This window comes from Danio aesculapii, chromosome 13, assembly GCF_903798145.1.
Source record: "Danio aesculapii chromosome 13, fDanAes4.1, whole genome shotgun sequence".
In the NCBI taxonomy this organism is placed as follows: domain Eukaryota; kingdom Metazoa; phylum Chordata; class Actinopteri; order Cypriniformes; family Danionidae; genus Danio; species Danio aesculapii.
In genome coordinates, this window is record NC_079447.1 from 46,940,255 (window position 1) to 46,959,096 (window position 18,842).

At 38.9% G+C, this 18,842-nt stretch overlaps 1 protein-coding gene across 1 annotated transcript in view; it reads left to right on the forward strand.

Moving 5' to 3' along the window:
* Nucleotides 1-7,298, forward strand: part of LOC130240040 (synapse differentiation-inducing gene protein 1) — a 60,674-nt gene extending 53,376 nt beyond the window's left edge. Inside the window, exon 4 of the mRNA XM_056471454.1 lies at nt 1,253-7,298. Within this exon, the coding sequence (XP_056327429.1) occupies nt 1,253-1,411 (159 nt within the window). The 3' untranslated portion in view covers nt 1,412-7,298. The remainder of the gene's footprint in view (nt 1-1,252) is intronic.
* Nucleotides 7,299-18,842: the final 11,544 nt, after the last annotated feature.

The window sequence follows — 18,842 nt, forward strand, 5'->3', positions numbered from 1 at the left end:
TAAAGCGGAAATAATTAATGATTTCTTGTGCGGCTGTTTTTTTTTTTTTTTTTTTTACCGAAGCGAATTTAAAGCGCGAATGTAGCAAGTAAACTCAAAATGTTTACGCGTCTACGCGCAAATAGCATGATTTTTTTTTTTTTTTGATTTCCGCTTCTGGTGTGAACACAGCATGAAGCTGCGGTCACACTCGAGTTTGACATTGTGAAATTCTGTTGTATGGTGCTGCGAAAAGGGGTGGGATTAAACAAGATGATTAGACATTTAAAAAAGCGAGCGATTGATCCATATTTTACATTTCTGTACAAAAAGATCCTGTTTTGATCTTCGATTGGGCTAACGCAGTCAAGTGATGCGATTTCGCAGGTCAGAGTTCACCAAGCTTGAACTTTCCGTTTGAGTTTCCGGTCTGACGCATTCGCATGCGTATGAATGTCTACGGGGAGAAAAAAGTCCAGTGTGACCGCAGCTTAACAGTGTAAATTACTCTGAACGCATAAAATAGAATTAGACCACCCGATTAATGAAAAAAACATATTGAAGAAAAAGATATGGCACACAATCAACCTCATCTTTCAATCATGTTTAAAAACACACTTGTAAATCTCTCTGACACTCGCCTGACATCATCCAGACTAAAAGAAATGGGCATCTACGGTGAGCACGACTAGAAAAGATGGTTTTGTTTCTTCCGCATGATGCAGTCGGTCAAAAGTAGCTGAATTATGATCGGCTGCTGAATGTGAGGGCATTTTCAACATGACCCCATTAGAATCATCAGGTTATTGTGGGACGACCTCTGTGATGGAACCTGGCAAAGATGAATGACACAAGCCCACAGACAGACAGTCCAGCTTTTCTCCGTATGCAATTACAACCATTATGAAATAAATCGCAGTAGTAGATGGCGAAATGTTTGAGCGGTCAGGACGGAGCATCTGTAAGCGAGCAGGGAAAGGAAAACAATCACGGGTATTAGAATGTAAATGAATTCATCAGAAATATCTGTCCTTAATCTTGGCAACATTTCCTGAACTTCAAAGGCTCCCCCGCAGGATACCTCTGAGTCATGCGGCACTTATTATTTATGCACTTTAGCAGATCTGTCAGTCAGCTGTTGGAGAGCAGCCAATTAATAATTTCTCTGTTTTCTTTCGACTATGCGTCTCTTTTATGCGATCATAGCCCGTTTACTCTCCGAGCCTTTTCAAAACATGTCAACATGTGTTTGTTCTCTCTCTCCCTCACGCAGACCAACAAAGCGGTGACTAAAGGGGACTTTCACCATGCCAGCTCCAGCTCCAGACGCGCGCTCTTCCTCGCCGTCCTGTCCATCACCATCGGGACGGGCATCTACGTGGGTGTGGCGGTGGCCCTTATCGCATACCTCTCCAAAAACAATCACTTGTAGCCTTCCCGTCCCCAAGCCACTCTTTCCTTGCAGCGCTCCAGTTCATCAGCTTTTTTGGGAAAACAAAGGTCAAAGGTCATGACTATGGGGCTCACCAGCAATGTGTTCCACCTCTGCACTTTCAATGGGAAGGCCGTTTGTGTAAATGTCCTGATCACCTTTCTGCATTTTTCATGTGAACGTGCCGCCTCTACTATTGTTTTTGTTTGTTTGTTTGTTTGTTTGTTTTGTGCTGCAAATCTAATAGATTGATTTCACGCGGCCGCCATTAAAAAAAAGCAAAGGCAGCGGTGGGATGAATACCGGAAGTATCGCCGGAGTCACACAGGAATGTTGTGCACCGGGCTGTATATCTTATCAGCGACGAGAAATCAACACACATTTATCATTTCACCACCTTTTGAGTGACCCGAAGGTCTGTTCTGAATGGAAAGTGAAAATAAAAAGGGATGTCAGACCTCATTTTCAGCTAAGTTAAGGGAAATGGCACTAGTTAGCAAATGTTTTCTTTCCCAAACACACGTTTTAGATGCCATTTATCAAACTCAAGTTAATGAACTGAATCTTTTACTATATTAGACTTGTCACAATACGGAATTTCGTTAATGAATTTGATAAAAACCGTCACGCTCCCACTAACATTTAAGCACTGTTGAACGCAACACCGCTGATTTGCCATCGGGTTCACCGGTGCTCAACAGAAATGACTGTGATTGGCCGTGAAGGTCATCAGTTCACTGCACTTCACCACTGTTTACCGAGTGCAAACACAGACGAGCGATCCACTGATGAATTGACTCATCTATGTCTTTAGAACGCTTCAGTGTTCATGCATACAGATGTCACTACTTCAGTTTGTTCCCTTTGGCGCCGTTCATACCGCGGCGGCGACGGTGGTTGATGCATCAGCAGCTTTTGACCACTGGGTGGCGCTTTAACCACAGATTTTCAGCTTTGCCTTTTCACAATACTAAATAGACGGTTCTGTATGTGTACCTTATGTTATGTGTTGAATTAAAATATAATTTTGTTTTAGTTTTCTTAGTAATAAACATGCTTTTACACTACACTGTAGGCTATGTTTTAGAAAAGATACATGGTGAGAAGCCCTAGGCTGCAAAAAGCAAATATAAGAATTAAATTCTTTAGCCTTGTCGGCGCCAATAGCCTAGTGGTTAGTGCGTTGACATATAGCACCCAGGTGCTTGCGGCGACCCAAGTTCGATTCCCAGCTCAAGGTCCTTTGCCGATCCTTCCCCTCTCTCTGCTCCCCACACTTTCCTGTCTTTAAATCTCCACTGTCCTATCAATAAAGGTAAAAACCCCTATAAAAAATAATTATAAATTCTTTAGCCTTTATTATTATTTATATAAACGTTTCGATTTTTTTGACCATCATGGCAATATTATTACCTCAAATCTTAAACGTACGCATATGAAAAACAGCACACACTACAAAATAATATTAAGATTTTCATGCCGGTGGAGCACATCATCTGATTGTGAACTTGTGATGACCTGACCTTACTTTATCAGTAGGCTATTTATTATTTATTACAGGCTATGTTACAAATATTTGACCAACTGCCATTTCATACAAAACACTCTCTCATGCACTCAGAACTAGTGGCTAGTTATGAATTAAATAAATGGGCATATCCGCACGCAAAGTGAGCCGCATATTATTTATCCTCTTTTCATTCAAGTTTACAATGATAATAAAGCGTGTTAACGCCTAACGTTAATGGTTTATGATTAATGAAGGAATTATAATGCTTAGTTTTATCGTTCCATCTTCATTTATAAGTACAGTGTATTAACAGCTGCTGTATAGGCTATTTCTGTCCGTTCGCATCCCGTCCCTTTATGCCCCCTGGCAGCATATTCACAAACTGCGGTCATACATTAAAAACAATTGCCCATTTAAAGCGGCGGCGGTATAAGCCACGGCGGTAATGGCCACATTGAACTCTCACCTACTGTATGTGTTTGCACTCAGTGAAGAGCCGTGAACTGATGACCTTCATGGCCAATCACAGTCTTATCTGTTGAGCACTGGTGAATACTATGGCAAATCAGCAGAGTTTAAGAACGCGCTCAGTGGCACTTAAATGTTATCGGGAAATTGACGTTTTTAAAACTTCAGTTCCCGGACAACACTATTACAGACAACACGAGGGTGTGCTACAGAGGACTGCATTGTTTTATCACTCACCGGGTTACATAGGCTGAAGCAAGCACTGTAAAGGGAAGGGAAGCCCCCACTGTGTTTACCTGGTGCCAAGAACTGAAGCCAAGGAGGACACTCTTAAAGAGATTATGATGCTGTTTGAATAAATATTCATAAATATTGCCTAATATGCTTTTAATTGTTTAAATTAAACGTAACTGAATGAGATTAAAGTGTTTACACCACATCTGCATTTTGAAATCGCGGCAACAGCTGGAGATTTGTAGTCTACAGTATGTTGTTGCAATGTTTACAGTGCTGATCCTATACTTCTGGGTTTCTTCCCACCGCAGCCTCGCTTTCGTGTTTTAAAATGGCGGCCGCGTGAAATAAGCGTATACTGCACACATATAATTCTGGCCAAGTTAAAGTCAATATGAAATCAAAGTGGACCTGATTTGCTTTCCTAAAGGGGCTATATGTAAGAATTTTCATGTATTCATTGTTTTTATTTTATTGCCAATTTGTGAGCAGCTTGTTATCAAACCGAATTATGAAAGCCAGTAGGATGCTTTGTACGTGTTTTTTGGCAGGAAAATTAAAAGGGTGTTGAAACATGAGCACATGAAACGAATGCTAACAGAGTGATACAGTATACAGTAGAAAGTAAGGATGCACTGAAATGAAAATTCTGGGCCAAAACCAAACATTCTGGATGCTCCTGGGTGAAAAATCAGTGCTTTAAATGATTTAATAATGTATTAATTATTACAAAGTGAATTTTAAGACATTTTTCAAATTTTATGCTGACTAAGGAAAACACAAGCTGATAAAATAACTGCATTTTATTGCCAGTAAACGAGTTGAAGCACTCATTTTAACAGCTTTGGCATGACAGCAGCAGAGAAGAATACATAGACATCTCCTGTCAGTGCATTATATGAGTGGACTTTGCTTTTTCGGTGAACATGTGCGGTTCATGCAAAGATAAGTATACATGTACTTGAGCAGAATATCCACAGAGCTAAATATTGAGCTATTTTAAACTTTGACTGGATCACGCAATCTAGTCAACCTGGTGCTCTGCTGCTGTTTCACTTAGGGATGGCTGACACAGTGTCGAGATTTTTCAAAACACTGCACTGAAGAATGATCCGAAACACCCAGGTCACGTGACTAAAGTGTTTTAAAACACCAGGTCATGTGACTGAAGCGATTCAAAGCATCTGACATTTCAGAAGCGTTTCGAGACCTGGCGAATCTGCGTTTGACTGACAGGGTGGGAAACCTCTATGTCATGTAACTTAGTGAACCGTGCGTGTGCACAGAGTAACTGTGCTGCAAATGGCCCAAGTTTGAATTCCAACTTGTACAAATACTCTATAAATTATGTATTATCTAATAAATTGTGACTTGATGTATTTTAATAGTAAATTTTTTATGACCAAAACAAGACATATTTATTCACAAAGTTTTCAAACGGATTTCAGACGAATGTTAAAACAGAACACGTTACAAGAACAGAGCATTTAAAAACATGCTATAGCTGCATCATCCTGGATTAGAACCCATTATTTACATTTACATTATCTCTGCATGCTAGTCAGGAACTCTCACTACTCCACTAAATCACTTCGCTCAACTCTACAACGTGGGGTTTAATACCTCAATTTGCTGAACTGCATGTTTGCTGAAGCTGTTCCAGAGCAATACATAAAAATGGCCTCTAGGTGTCACTGTAGAGATGGGCTTCGAAACGTTTCGAAGCTTTGACACATTTGCTTAAACTGTTTCAGTGTTTCATGAAGCCTCGCTTCGCCCACCACTAGTTTCACTTTGGTCTGTGCAGTAACAAATCATCCTTGCATAATTGAAACAATTGGGTTTCATAACGCAGTGATTTCTGCATCCATTGTGAAAGCCATTTCACACTGCCCAGTGATTACGGCTGGAGGGAGAGTGAAACCAGTGTGCTGAACACTGCTAGGCAGTGTGATGCAGCATAGCCTTGTTTTTTCCAGCTCAGGTTTTCTGTCTTTTTCTCTCTCTTGGTCAAAAACGGAAAATGGCCCACAATTTTTGCTGACTAAAAATCAGCGCATCCCTAATAGAAAGAGTTATCCTGTGAACTGTACGTCAGTGTGTCATGCACAGAAAAAGGGTTTATTAAAGCTACAGTCTTACATAATCAGATCTATATATTATATAGTTTCAAATATACAGTTGAAGCCAGAATTATTAGCTCTCCTGAATTATTAGCTCTACTGAATTATTAGCTCTACTGAATTATTAGCTCTCCTGAATTATTAGCTCTCCTAAATTATTTGCTCTCCTGAATTATTAGTCCTCCTGTATCATTTCTTAACTGAAAGAAGATTTTTTTTCAACACATTTCTAAACATAATAGTTTTAATAGCTAATTTCTAATAACTGATTTCTTTTATCTTTGCCATGATCACAGTACATACATACTTTTTACTAGATATGTTTCTTTATACTAGTATGCCGCCTAAAGTGAAATTTAAAGGTTTAACTAGGTTAATTAGGTTAACTAGGCAAGTTAGGGTAATTAGGCAAGTCTTAACAAAAGTTTGTTCTGTTGCCAATCAAAAAATATATAACTTAAGGGGGCTAACAATATTGACCTTAAAATAGTTAAAATATCTTAAAAATAGCTTTAAATTTCATTTGGGAAATATTTGAAAAAGAAAAGAAAATCACAGAAGGGCTAATCATTTTGACTTTTCACTTGTAACTTTTAATAATAACTACCGCAAGAGTGTAATTTGAAATACTTAATAAATCAACATGATGATGGTGTGTTGTGGAGCTTGTTCAAATGTTTCACATTGCTACGATCAGATGCTTTCTTTACTGTGCTTTTCTCACCACTGTCAAATCTGTTGTGTTAATTTTGTTATTGAAATGAAAGAGCACTACACATTTATATATTCATCATCTGGGTGCTTGTTAACAGCACACAGTATTTGCCGCAAAAGTATTTTCAACCTGTGACGACAAAATGAGTGCTATCTCACGGCAATTCGTAACTTTTTTTATTTAGTGGCTAATTCGTATGAATTCGTACAATCTCATTTGTACAATTTAGTCTGATTTGCTCATCACCCAACAGTTGGGTTTAGGTGTGGGGTTGGGTGCCACGCCTCCTTTTAAAAATCATACAACTCATATGAATTTGCATGAATTAGCCACTAAACTGACAAATCGTAAAATGGTTACGTTTTCTGGTGAGATCAGGCTGAATTCAAGTCACTCTCTTGTTTATTGCGTTTGTTGCACATATTGCGATAAGTTCCAGTGATGTCCACTGGTGTCGCTAATAACAAGGTTTTCTGAATTCAACATATAGCCCCTTTAATGTACGTTCCTGCTCATATTTTGCCCTTTTTCTCCAAAGATATCTTACATTAAATCTTGCTGTTCCAACTACTTTATTTCACCCAATAGCATCAGCTAATGGATTGCCAATTTATTTTCCGATTTATTAAATCAGAAGTCAGTTGCACCAGCTGTGTGTAAGCTTAGCAAACTTAACCTATTTGTTTTGTATAGAGTCAGTTTTACAGTCAGTACAGGCTCATTGTGGATACGTAACCCTGTCTGCATTTCTGGAGAGCAGGAATTATGTAGCTAGAGGTACACATGGTTGCATTTTATCTTGAAAACGAACGCTACGGGGCGGCTTCTGTTCTTTTCTGTTCTGTGCTACCAGCTAACGACTTACCTCAGTGTGGACGGCTTTTCCAGTGTTGTCAGTTTGCCCAGTAGCTCGCAGCGTATGTCAGCGAACTTAGGAGGGGGAACAAAGTTGACCACAAAGGGTTTGAGTCCAGCGAAGAATAGTTCTGGAAACCAGGTAAAACAAAAGAAAATAAGTAAATGAATAAACAACAGGCTGAAAACATGGTGAAATCGCAAGGCCGTGACAACATTTCTTTTTCTAGATTGGTTAGGTTTAGGCTATGGCGGTGGATGGGTCAGTTGGTCAGTCGACAACAAGATGGCCTGGTCGGCTGAAGTGTATATTGCACCCTCTAGTGGATTTTCTGCGAGAAGAAGATGCGTGAGAATTTTGAGATTATAAAAAAGCATACACAGCAGACTGGGAGATTTTTAAAATCAATAACTACATAACATAATAACACTGCGGTTATGTATTTCGCTGTCACCTGCAATGTAGACCTGAATATATATCCATAATGAGTCAGGGTTGGTTTAACCTTACCAATTAAATATTGTTGTCACACCATTCTTTCTAGGGAGCATTAACACACCATTTTCTAAAAATGGTCAAATGGAAACACACCAACAGTACTTTGGGGCACACTTTCAATTATTTATTTATTTATTTGACTTTTTTAACTATACTATTGTCATTTACTTGAAATGCAATTTTTGTGACGTCATGCGCATGGATACTATGTGCTCCAACTTTTGTAGCATTTCTATACAAAGTGGCATTGGCAGCTACTGGACTGGCATGCAGTGAACAGGGGCCGTTTTGACTACGCAAAACGTGTTAGCATGTAAATGTAACATGAGTTAAAACAAACCTCATGTTTAACTGTATGACTACAATTATGGATGTTTACAATCTACAAATGGTGCAACAAAACCTATCAACCCAGGTTCATTCTGAAAACGTACCACTATATACAATATTGGAGAGCGCTATATACGTTCCAGAAGGTACTTGTTTTTGCAGTTTTTGTTTTGCGAATCCACCAGAGGTCGCTGTGTATGCTTTTTCAGATCTCAGATTTCTCTCGCGAGTGCCATTCGTGCCTGTTGTTCTCACGTAAATCCACCAGAGGCTACTGTCGACTGACTGACTGACTGACCGATCGACTGACCCACCCTCCTCTTTCCCTAAACCTAACCAATAGTGTTTTCAAAAGCACTGATTGCCCCGTCCAACTACTTCCCTAAACCCAACGACAACGAAAAGCCCTCGCCTGGTTTTTACTATATTTCTCAGATTTTACCATATTCTCACCCTGTTGTTTACTTGTTTATATATTTATTTGGCTTCTGTTTTTGTCTTACCTGCTTTCTGGAACCATTCTTTACCGGACTGGAACGCCGTCGTGGTGGTCAACTCCTCTCTGAGTCTTAAGTCTGCTGATGTACATGGCAAGCTAACTGAACAAACTGGTAACAAAGGAAAATACATCCATACGGAGGTAAGTGGTCAGCTGGTAAGCGTGAAAAGGAACAACGTCATACCGCCCTGTAGCGTTTGTTTTAAAGATGAAATGCAGCCATACGTACTTCTGGCTACATAATTCGCGATCTCCAGAAATGTATACAGGGTTACGTTTTCAGAATGAACCTATCTTGAAAATTAAGTACTACTTATAAACTTACAAACAGCTGGCGGAACTCTTCTTACTGTAAATTTTGCATTTTATTTAAATTTGTAACTTTAGTTTTATCCTGAAACGCATCAGATTATAAAAGTAAATGGACATTTCATGTTGACTTTAATATCGTTTTTTTTCCCCCACAGTGTTTGGTATACAGATCTAACCTGTCAAAAGATCTGAACAGGATCTGAATCTGAACAATCAGTGCTTTTTCTTGAATGTTTTTTGGAGTATGTGAAGCATCTATCTGAAGTGCCGCAGTGCTTTCAAGCCTTTTTACTAAGAGCTACTGAATCTTAAAGTCTGTGACACAGGAAGGGGCATTTTCAGCACTCCACTCTTTGATATTAAAGACACAAAAATCAACATGAAGCCATAAAGGTGGGTTCCTCAAGCCTGCGAGTGGACTTTTTTTTGAGAATGTATGGATGAATTCTTCTAGTGGGGCTGTAATGTTCACTATTAACTACTCTGTAATCAAGTTCTTAGGCTTTCGGTTTGTATATGTCGGTCTCTAAAGCTGTAAATGCCTCCGCTGTCGATTTTTCTCCCACACTTTGGGAAACACCTCTTGCCAGCAAGCTCATGCTAATTAAATGTGGTCTTTTCATTCAAACATGGTTCTGGTGTGTTCATCTGATTTGATCTCAGGTTTTTTGTTGTTGACTGTAATGAAGTGTGAACAAAACATTTACAGACATCACATCCAAGTGCAGTGGAATATAAAGATAAATATTGACAAAAGCCCAGACAGGGTATACGCCATATTTTTGTTACATAGGTTCATATACATCCAAGGTTAAATGTTATTTAAAATATTCTAAACCTCTCCTTTCTGAGTTCCTGCTCCGATTGGTCAGATTAGTCTATTCCTTTAATCCATCCCATTCCATCCATCCCAATCCAATCCAATTTACTCTCCATCCCAATCAATTCCATCCCAATCCAATTCATCCATCAATCCATCCATCCCAATCCAACTCAATTCACTCCAACCCAATTCATTCATCCATTTCAATCCAGTTCATCCCAATCTAATCCAATCCATCCATCCATCCCTCCTTACAAACCCAATCCAATCTAATTCATCCATTCATCCATCTGTCCCAATTTAATCCAATTCATTCCAACCCAATTAATTCATCCATCCCAATACAATTCAGTTGAATTCATCATCCAACCATCTAACCCAGTTCATCCATCCACCCCAATTGAATCCATTAATCTGTCTATCCCTCCTTCCCAATTCAATCCAATCCATCTCAATTCAATTCATTCATTCATCCATCCATCCATCCATCCCAAGCCAACTCAATTCGTTCTAACCCAATTCATCCATCCATTTCAATCCAGTTCATCCCAATCTAATCCAATCCATCCATCCATCCCTCCTTACAAACCCAATCCAATCTAATTCATCCATTCATCCATCTGTCCCAATTTAATCCAATTCATTCCAACCCAATTAATTCATCCATCCCAATACAATTCAGTTTAATTCATCATCCAACCATCTAACCCAGTTCATCCATCCACCCCAATTGAATCCATTAATCTGTCTATCCCTCCTTCCCAATCTAATCCAATCCAATCCAATCCATCTCAATCCAATTCATTCATCCATCCATCCATCCCAAGCCAACTCAATTCATTCTAACCCAATTCATCCATCCATTTCAATCCAGTTCATCCCAATCTAATCCAATCCATCCATCCATCCCTCCTTGCAAACCCAATCCAATCTAATTCATCCATTCATCCATCTGTCCCAATTTAATCCAATTCATTCCAACCCAATTAATTCATTCATCCCAATACAATTCAGTTTAATTCATCATCCAACCATCTAACCCAGTTCATCCATCCACCCCAATTGAATCCATTAATCTGTCTATCCCTCCTTCCCAATCTAATCCAATCCAATCCAATCCATCTCAATCCAATTCATTCATCCATCCATACATCCCAAGCCAACTCAATTCATTCCAACCCAATTAATCCATCCATTCCAATCCAGTTCATCCCAGTCTATTCCAATCCATCCATCCATCCCTCCTTACAAACTCAATCCAATCTAATTCATCCATTCATCCATCTGTCCCAATTTAATCCAATTCATTCCAACCCAATTAATTCATCCATCCCAATACAATTCAGTTGAATTCATCATCCAACCATCTAACCCAGTTCATCCAACCACCCCAATTGAATCCATTAATCTGTCTATCCCTCCTTCCCAATCTAATCCAATCCAATCCAATCCATCTCAATCCAATTCATTCATCCATCCATCCATCCCAAGCCAACTCAATTCATTCTAACCCAATTCATCCATCCATGTCAATCCAGTTCATCCCAATCTAATCCAATCCATCCATCCATCCCTCCTTACAAACCCAATCCAATCTAATTCATCCATTCATCCATCTGTCCCAATTTAATCCAATTCATTCCAACCCAATTAATTCATCCATCCCAATACAATTCAGTTTAATTCATCATCCACCCATCTAACCCAGTTCATCCATCCACCCCAATTGAATCCATTAATCTGTCTATCCCTCCTTCCCAATCTAATCCAATCCAATCCATCTCAATCCAATTCATTCATCCATCCATACATCCCAAGCCAACTCAATTCATTCCAACCCAATTAATCCATCCATTCCAATCCAGTTCATCCCAGTCTATTCCAATCCATCCATCCATCCCTCCTTACAAACTCAATCCAATCTAACTCATCCATTCATCCACCTGTCCCAATTTAATCCAATTCATTCCAACCCAATTAATTCATCCATCCCAATACAATTCAGTTTAATTCATCATCCAACCATCTTACCCAGTTCATCCATCCACCCCAATTGAATCCATTAATCTGTCTATCCCTCCTTCCCAATCCAATCCAATCCATCTCAATCCAATTCATTCATCCATCCATCCATCCCAAGCCAATTCAGTCCAATTCCATCCAACCCTATTCATCCATCTATCTCAATCCAATTCAATCCAATTCATCTATCCATATCATGATCACATCCTTCACATCAAAAAAGATGCAATCGTACTCTCTGTCTATTCTGCATTCATTTTTCATCCTCTCAATTTCTTGTTTAAAATCATGACTATCAAATCTTGAATAAAAATTGTTAAAATTTTGTGACAAAACTGTGTCTGACATCAATCCATTTAGACCAACTGTATTTGTTTTCCTACTATCCTGTCCTGTAATTAAATGCATGCCATCCCAGGCAGAACCCACATTTCCCATGTTCGATTTTTCTTCAAGTTTTCCCTTATATACTGCTTTAGCCCTTTTAATCTCCCTATTAAAACACACTTAATATGATTTAATGATTTAAACTGTTTTTATTATATGAATTGTTTCTTTAAAGGTAAGTCTTCTACTCTATTTTCTGTCCTGAAGTTTCGTTCCACAGTTCCCAAGAGCTGGCTGAATAACTAATCACCTGTACATATTTCATAGTGGCAGATATATCGACACTGCTTGCCAGAGATATTAGCTAAGCTGATTCATGCATTTTACATGCAGAGATGCCTGAGGTTAGGATCTATAGAGTATATACTCTATACCAGGGATGAGCAAACTCGATCCTGGAGGGCCGGTGTCCCTGCATAGTTTTGCCCCAACCCTAATCAAACACACCTGCTTGTAGCTTTCTAGTGATCTTGAAGACACTAATTAGGGTGTTCAGGTGTGTTTGATTAGTGTTGGAGCAAAAGTCTGCAGGGACACCGGCCCTCGAGGATGGAGTTTGCCCATGCCTGCTCTATACTATACTAGAGTATATACTGAAGCTCCTACAAAATTAGGTGACTTAGATTCCTAATTAAGGAGGCAGACACATTGTTTTACAGGATGTCCATCTACAACTAATTAAAGCCTAAAGTAGGGACTAATGGTCAGAATTTTAATGAAAGTAGCAAACAACAGTGGTTGTTTCTGTAGCCAATGGGGGGGGGTGGGGGGGGGGGGGGGGGGGAGTCTTTAGGAGCTAATAATTATGAACTTAGCAGGTAAAAAAGTATATATTTTTATTCCAGTCATAAAAATAAAACAAAATACGTCTTTTACCAGAAGAAAAAATCTGAAAATATTTGAAACAATTAAAATTTAATCATGTTGTCTTTAACTGTAAGTGAAGAGTTAGAAATATGCGTATCAAATAAAAGAGAATAGAGATAAATAGGTGGATTTAAGCACTAAGTGACAGTATTTGTAGTTGAATAAATCCAGGGATTTAAACCGTAAATCAATAAGATTTTTGCTCTTCCTGGGTAAATATTAGCACATTTGCAGTCATAGTTGATACAAAATGGCCTGACTCATTTGAAGGGCTGACTCTCTCAGTTTACAGTAGCAGCATCTGTTATGAGAGGAGATGATGAGTCACTCACATCTGCAGTTTTCCACCGGCGGAGGAGGAAAGCACAGCACACACTTATGACTCAAATAAATGCAATTACAGGACTATGTGGAATATTCTTTCTGATCAGCCTTTGATCATCGACTTCATTAATAATTCCATTAATGATTCACTTTTGAGAGGAGTGGCAAAGCACAAAGAATAAATGGCAATTATGGTGCTACACTATGATCTTTAAATACAGCCTTTAGTAGGTGTTTCTTGCTCTAAATATGCAGAGGAATACTTTTTTTAACATTGATGGACATTTTACTGGGTGTTTGCTGTAAAGATTGGTAAAAATCTATGGTTGTTTAAAAAAAATTAATTGGAGACATGAATAAAATTATTTAATGGTCATTTTATTTTAAGGCACAATTCTCGCTATTAACAAACCATTAACTAAGACTTATAGCTTAAGCTACAAATTTGCTGATATCTAATATTTAGTAAGGTAGTAGTGGAGTTTTTTTTTTTGGGGGGGGGGGGGGGGGGGTACGATTGGGGGTGTAGAATAAGGTCATACTTTTATTTTTGCTCCCATTATTCATGCCTCACACTCAAAGATCTCAACCTTTTCCAAGTACACAAAAGGCCTTTCTCTTAAATAATGTTCACACATATTATCATCATCATCTGCCGCTTATCCGGGGCTGGGTCATGGGGGCAGCAGTCTCAGGTGAGAACCCCAGACTACCCTCTCCCTAGACATTTCCTCCAGCTCCAAAGTCCCTTCAGTGTGTCCTGGGTTTGCTCCTCCCAGTGGGACAAGCCTGGAACACCTCCCTAGGTAGACATCCAGAAGGCATCCAAAACAGATGCCTGAGCCACCTCAATTGGCTTCTCTAAATGTGAAGGTGCAGCAGTTCTTCTAAGTTCCCAATCTTTAGGATTGTGCCCTGCCACCCTGCAAAGGAAACTCATTTCGTCCACTATCCTAGATCTTGTCCTTTCAGTCATGGCCCAAAGTACATGACCTTAATTCAATTCAATTAATATATATATATATATATATATATATATATATATATATATATATATATATATATATATATATATATATATATATATATATATATATATATATATCATAATAAAGTGTATATTTAAATAACTATGGTCAGTAATTCGAATTCCATGGAGCCTCAAAGCCTCAATAATGTGACGCCAGCACATGTAATGTGAAGCACAGCAATGTTTGAATCTTTGATGCGACATCCTCATCCATACTGAGTAACGTTATGGGTCGACATGAGAAATAGAGATGGAAGAGAAAGCAGGCAGCAGCATAATTGTCATAAAATACTGAACATATGTTTAAAAAGGCAACAGGGTAAGGCTAACGTTAGGGTGCTTTCACACCTAGACTTTTGTTTCGGAACCTGGTGCGTTTCCCCAGTTAGCGCGATTCGTTTGGCATATGTGAATCCAGCAATCGCGGTCGGATCCACGCCAAAACAATCGGCCCGAGATTGCCTGAATGAGGTGGTCTCGGATGAAATGAACTCTGGAGCGGATCAATTGTAGTGAGAAAGCAAAACGATTTGAACCCGGCTATTTCACAGTGTATTACATATATATGGCTGTATGAAGAGAGAATTATGAGGCGGGATGTCATTCCTACCGGTAAATGTGCGCTTCATGTCAAATATGAAAGTGAAAGCATGCTGAACTATTAATGAGAGCTGTTTATCCGTTAGGAAATCTGACCGAACTGCAGTCTTGGCTTATCTGTTATTTCTCTCTATAATGTAAAGGCTATAATGCATAATTATAGGGGTCTCTGTATGAGAAAGTCTTACTGATTTAAACTTGGTGACGATGTCTGTTGGTGTCACCATTCAAAATTAAAGAGCAGCTTTTCGCTTGTAATGCCTTATTGCTCATCTTCATAAATGCAAATAAGGACGCATGACAGCTGAGCGCGTCTCTGCAAAATAAACCGTGAAACTCTGACCAATGTGAGGAGAGTTTGCTTGCAAGTGACTTGTTTTAGCTCTTTTGGTCCGTTTAGAAACTTTGCCGTGTGAAAGCGAACTGCACCAAGAACAAAGTGCAACATCGTAACACTTTTAATCCCTGTTTTGGAACAAAACAGGTGTGAAAGCACCCTTACTTAATGTGGCTACTAACAGATGAGAATCTGTCGCTACCATGAGGTTATAGACTAACTGGCAGTAATAGCCGGGACGTCCTGTATATTGTATATTCCCATTCCCTATTTTTGCCATCCAATTTTTTGGAAAATAACTGTCCTATGAAAGCTTTACTACCAAGCAGAGTCCTCAGCCATCACTTCACAGCAAAAGCCGCTAATCCCCGTCACATCTGTGTTTTTGAGGCTGTTTACAGCTTATCATTTCATTGGTTTTATTCTGATCTAATATAAATCGATCGCTCGGACAACTTCAGAAGGTGGTCTGGGACGCATTTCAGACAAAACTAAACGGGTTTAATTATTTGTTTTTAGACTAAATGAATTTAAAATAAAGATGGGCATAGATTAATTTTTTAAAATGGCTCATTTGAATTCTGCCGAAGGCGTTCAGAATGTGTGTGCTACCCAAATAATAAGTCTTTGAGAACGGGTTTCTCAAGCCAGGTGGCGCATTAGACCAGGGGCTCATCTCCTATTTCCAAAATGCATCACAAACTGCTTAAGAAACTGTTCTACTATGATCATTGGTGATGAAAATAAATGATGTTCAATAAGATGTACTTGTGTTTACTAACTGTTTATTCAGTTAAACATGAATGTTGAACTGAAGGCCTACATAAGCTCCAAACAGCGATTTCATACTTGCTTTTGATGTGCGTATAAATTGCTGCTTCTCAATGCCAAGTTCACAGAGCCCTGACGGTGTGTCAAACATTGAGTATGTTTACATGGGCAACAATACTTTAAAACGATTTTAATATGATTAAAACCATTCTCTGATTAAGAGTCTACCATGTAAACAGCGATTTTTGATTACCTTAATGCGACTAAAGTCATAACTTAACTAAACAGAAATGAAATTAAGATGTGGAGTATGCATATATTAGCGGCATTACTGAAAATATCAAGGTGAAAGTCATTATAGCTTGCTTAGAATAGACCCAGCTCCCAAACCAACTTTGAGAATAGATTAACGGCGATATGTTTTTTATCGTGCGATAAGAGTCTCGCGGTAACCCAGCACATTAACACCGATAACGGCCCACCACTAATTTAAATAGTATAAATTATGACCTGGAGAAAATCTGACCTGCACCTGTTTAGAGAAACACCTGTAGATGCGCTTTTACAGCCAAACACACGTAAAGAGAAAAATAAATAAATAAAAGCATATTTACTATAAGCATTAGGCAACTGTTAACGAACAAAAAGCCTAAGTCTGAATTCCACATGCCATAATATATGAAAATGTTTGAATAATAATGTTTGTTTGAATATAAATCACCTATTAAATATTCAAGCATGTTGTGCTGTGATGAATAACCACTAATACAATCTGAATATATTAAAGAGCCCATATTATACATGAAATAGGGTCATGATTAGGTTGTAAGGGTCTCCAACAACAGTCTAATATGCATGCAAGGTCAAACAACACTGTCATGGTCTTATAATCTGCATTTATTTTTACCTAATTATCCCAGCGACTCCCATATGAATCGTACAGGGATTCATTTGTTCCCAAACCCCTCCTCAGCGCGAAGCTAATCTGCGCTGATTGGACCGATGACAGCCTGCTGCGATTGGTCGACACGGACAAGGCTTCAGCGCAAGGCAGAGTGAAATGCCCAGCTGCTAATCAACAATATAAAAGTAGTCACAGTGCACACACGCTTCATAGTGGATTTTGGCTGCCAGTGGGTGAATGTAAATACAGACGATGGACTAGAAAATACTGACGACTAACTATTTTATTGAGCAAAAAGTCCAAGAACTGGCGAGGAGATCTCCTAGCCCGTCGCAGTCTACTTGCTCTTTTCGCGCACGCACGCACGCGCACACACACACACACACACAAACACACAGGGCCGGCGCGTCCATAGAGGAGACCTAGAGCGGCAGAATAGAGAGGGGGCGGCGCTCAGTTATAACCGCGAATCGCTCCGTTATATCTGCGGCGCTCAGTTATATCACCAACCTGTGTGTGTGTGTGTGTGTGTGTGTGAGACTTTTTTTCTGTTAGTGGGCGGGGCCGCAGGTTTCAAATCTCCCGGGTTTGCGCGTGCAACTACTTGTGTTTCGTAGCCGCGTCATCACGAAACACCTAATGACTCGTTATCAAGACGACTCGTTTGAAGCACTATGATTCGACTCTTTTTTAGATGAATCAATAGTTTTAAACACTGTACACTTACAGATTTATACCTTAGCTGGATATTTCACTTCACTTAGAGCTGTGTTACACACTACATGGAAGGGCATTTTCAAAAACCCATAATATGGGCTCTTTAAAAAAAACACTATAAAGGTTAAAATAATTATCAATATTGTGCATATTGATTATCACAACATATTGCATTATTGAGTATCGCTAGATGTCTACCTCTACGGGAAGTCCCCATAAAAATGGAAAGATACTGTGTGTTTGGACTGACAAAATGTGCACATGATCTTGGTAAGCAACTTGACAAAACAGTCATTATTTTTGTTACTGCAATAAGCATGTAAATGATTCCAGAAGACAAGCTAATCCAGCAATAAATATTTCATAAAATGTCATCAAAAAGCTGTATTTAAACTTCTTAATCAAATATAAAACATGGGGGAAATGCAAAAAAAGTCCTACTTTTAGAGAAAATAACCCCCCCCCCCATTTCACTAGGGTGCCTACAGGTCTGTATAGGTGATGTCCATGTGTACAAGTTTAATGAAGTGTATTTGTGTGTTAAGTGTATGTGTTGTCCTGGAAGTCCTCAATGGTTAGCATCAACTTTTCACAGAACTTGGATCCCATCAATGGCTCTGCACAATCTTTAGGGATGGCATCCCCAGGAGGAAATAGAAAACAATGAAAATAATTAGCTATTCATAATGTATTTGAACAGGAGATATTTTAATGTCAATGCAAAAATGAAGTGCTATAATGAAAATAGGAGTTATATAAACACACAAAGAAACAAACATATAAAGCCTATAAGTATTTCTAAAAAAATACCTGGTGCATTAAGACAGGTGGTTTGTCAACCCACTCACCTGCATGGAGCACACTCATGCATCATACAGAATTAAGAGCCATATATGAGAAGGCTCGACCTCCTTTAGTAGACTTTGCTGTTCTGGGTACTACCAAAAGCCCTGAGTTTTGAGATCTTAAAGAGTGGGTTGGATTGTAGGCAAAGGAGGGGTTTGGGAACAAATGAATCGCTGAATAAATCACATGGGAGTCGTTGGGATAATTCTGTAAAAATAAACGCATATTATTCAATTCAATTCAATTCACCTTTATTTG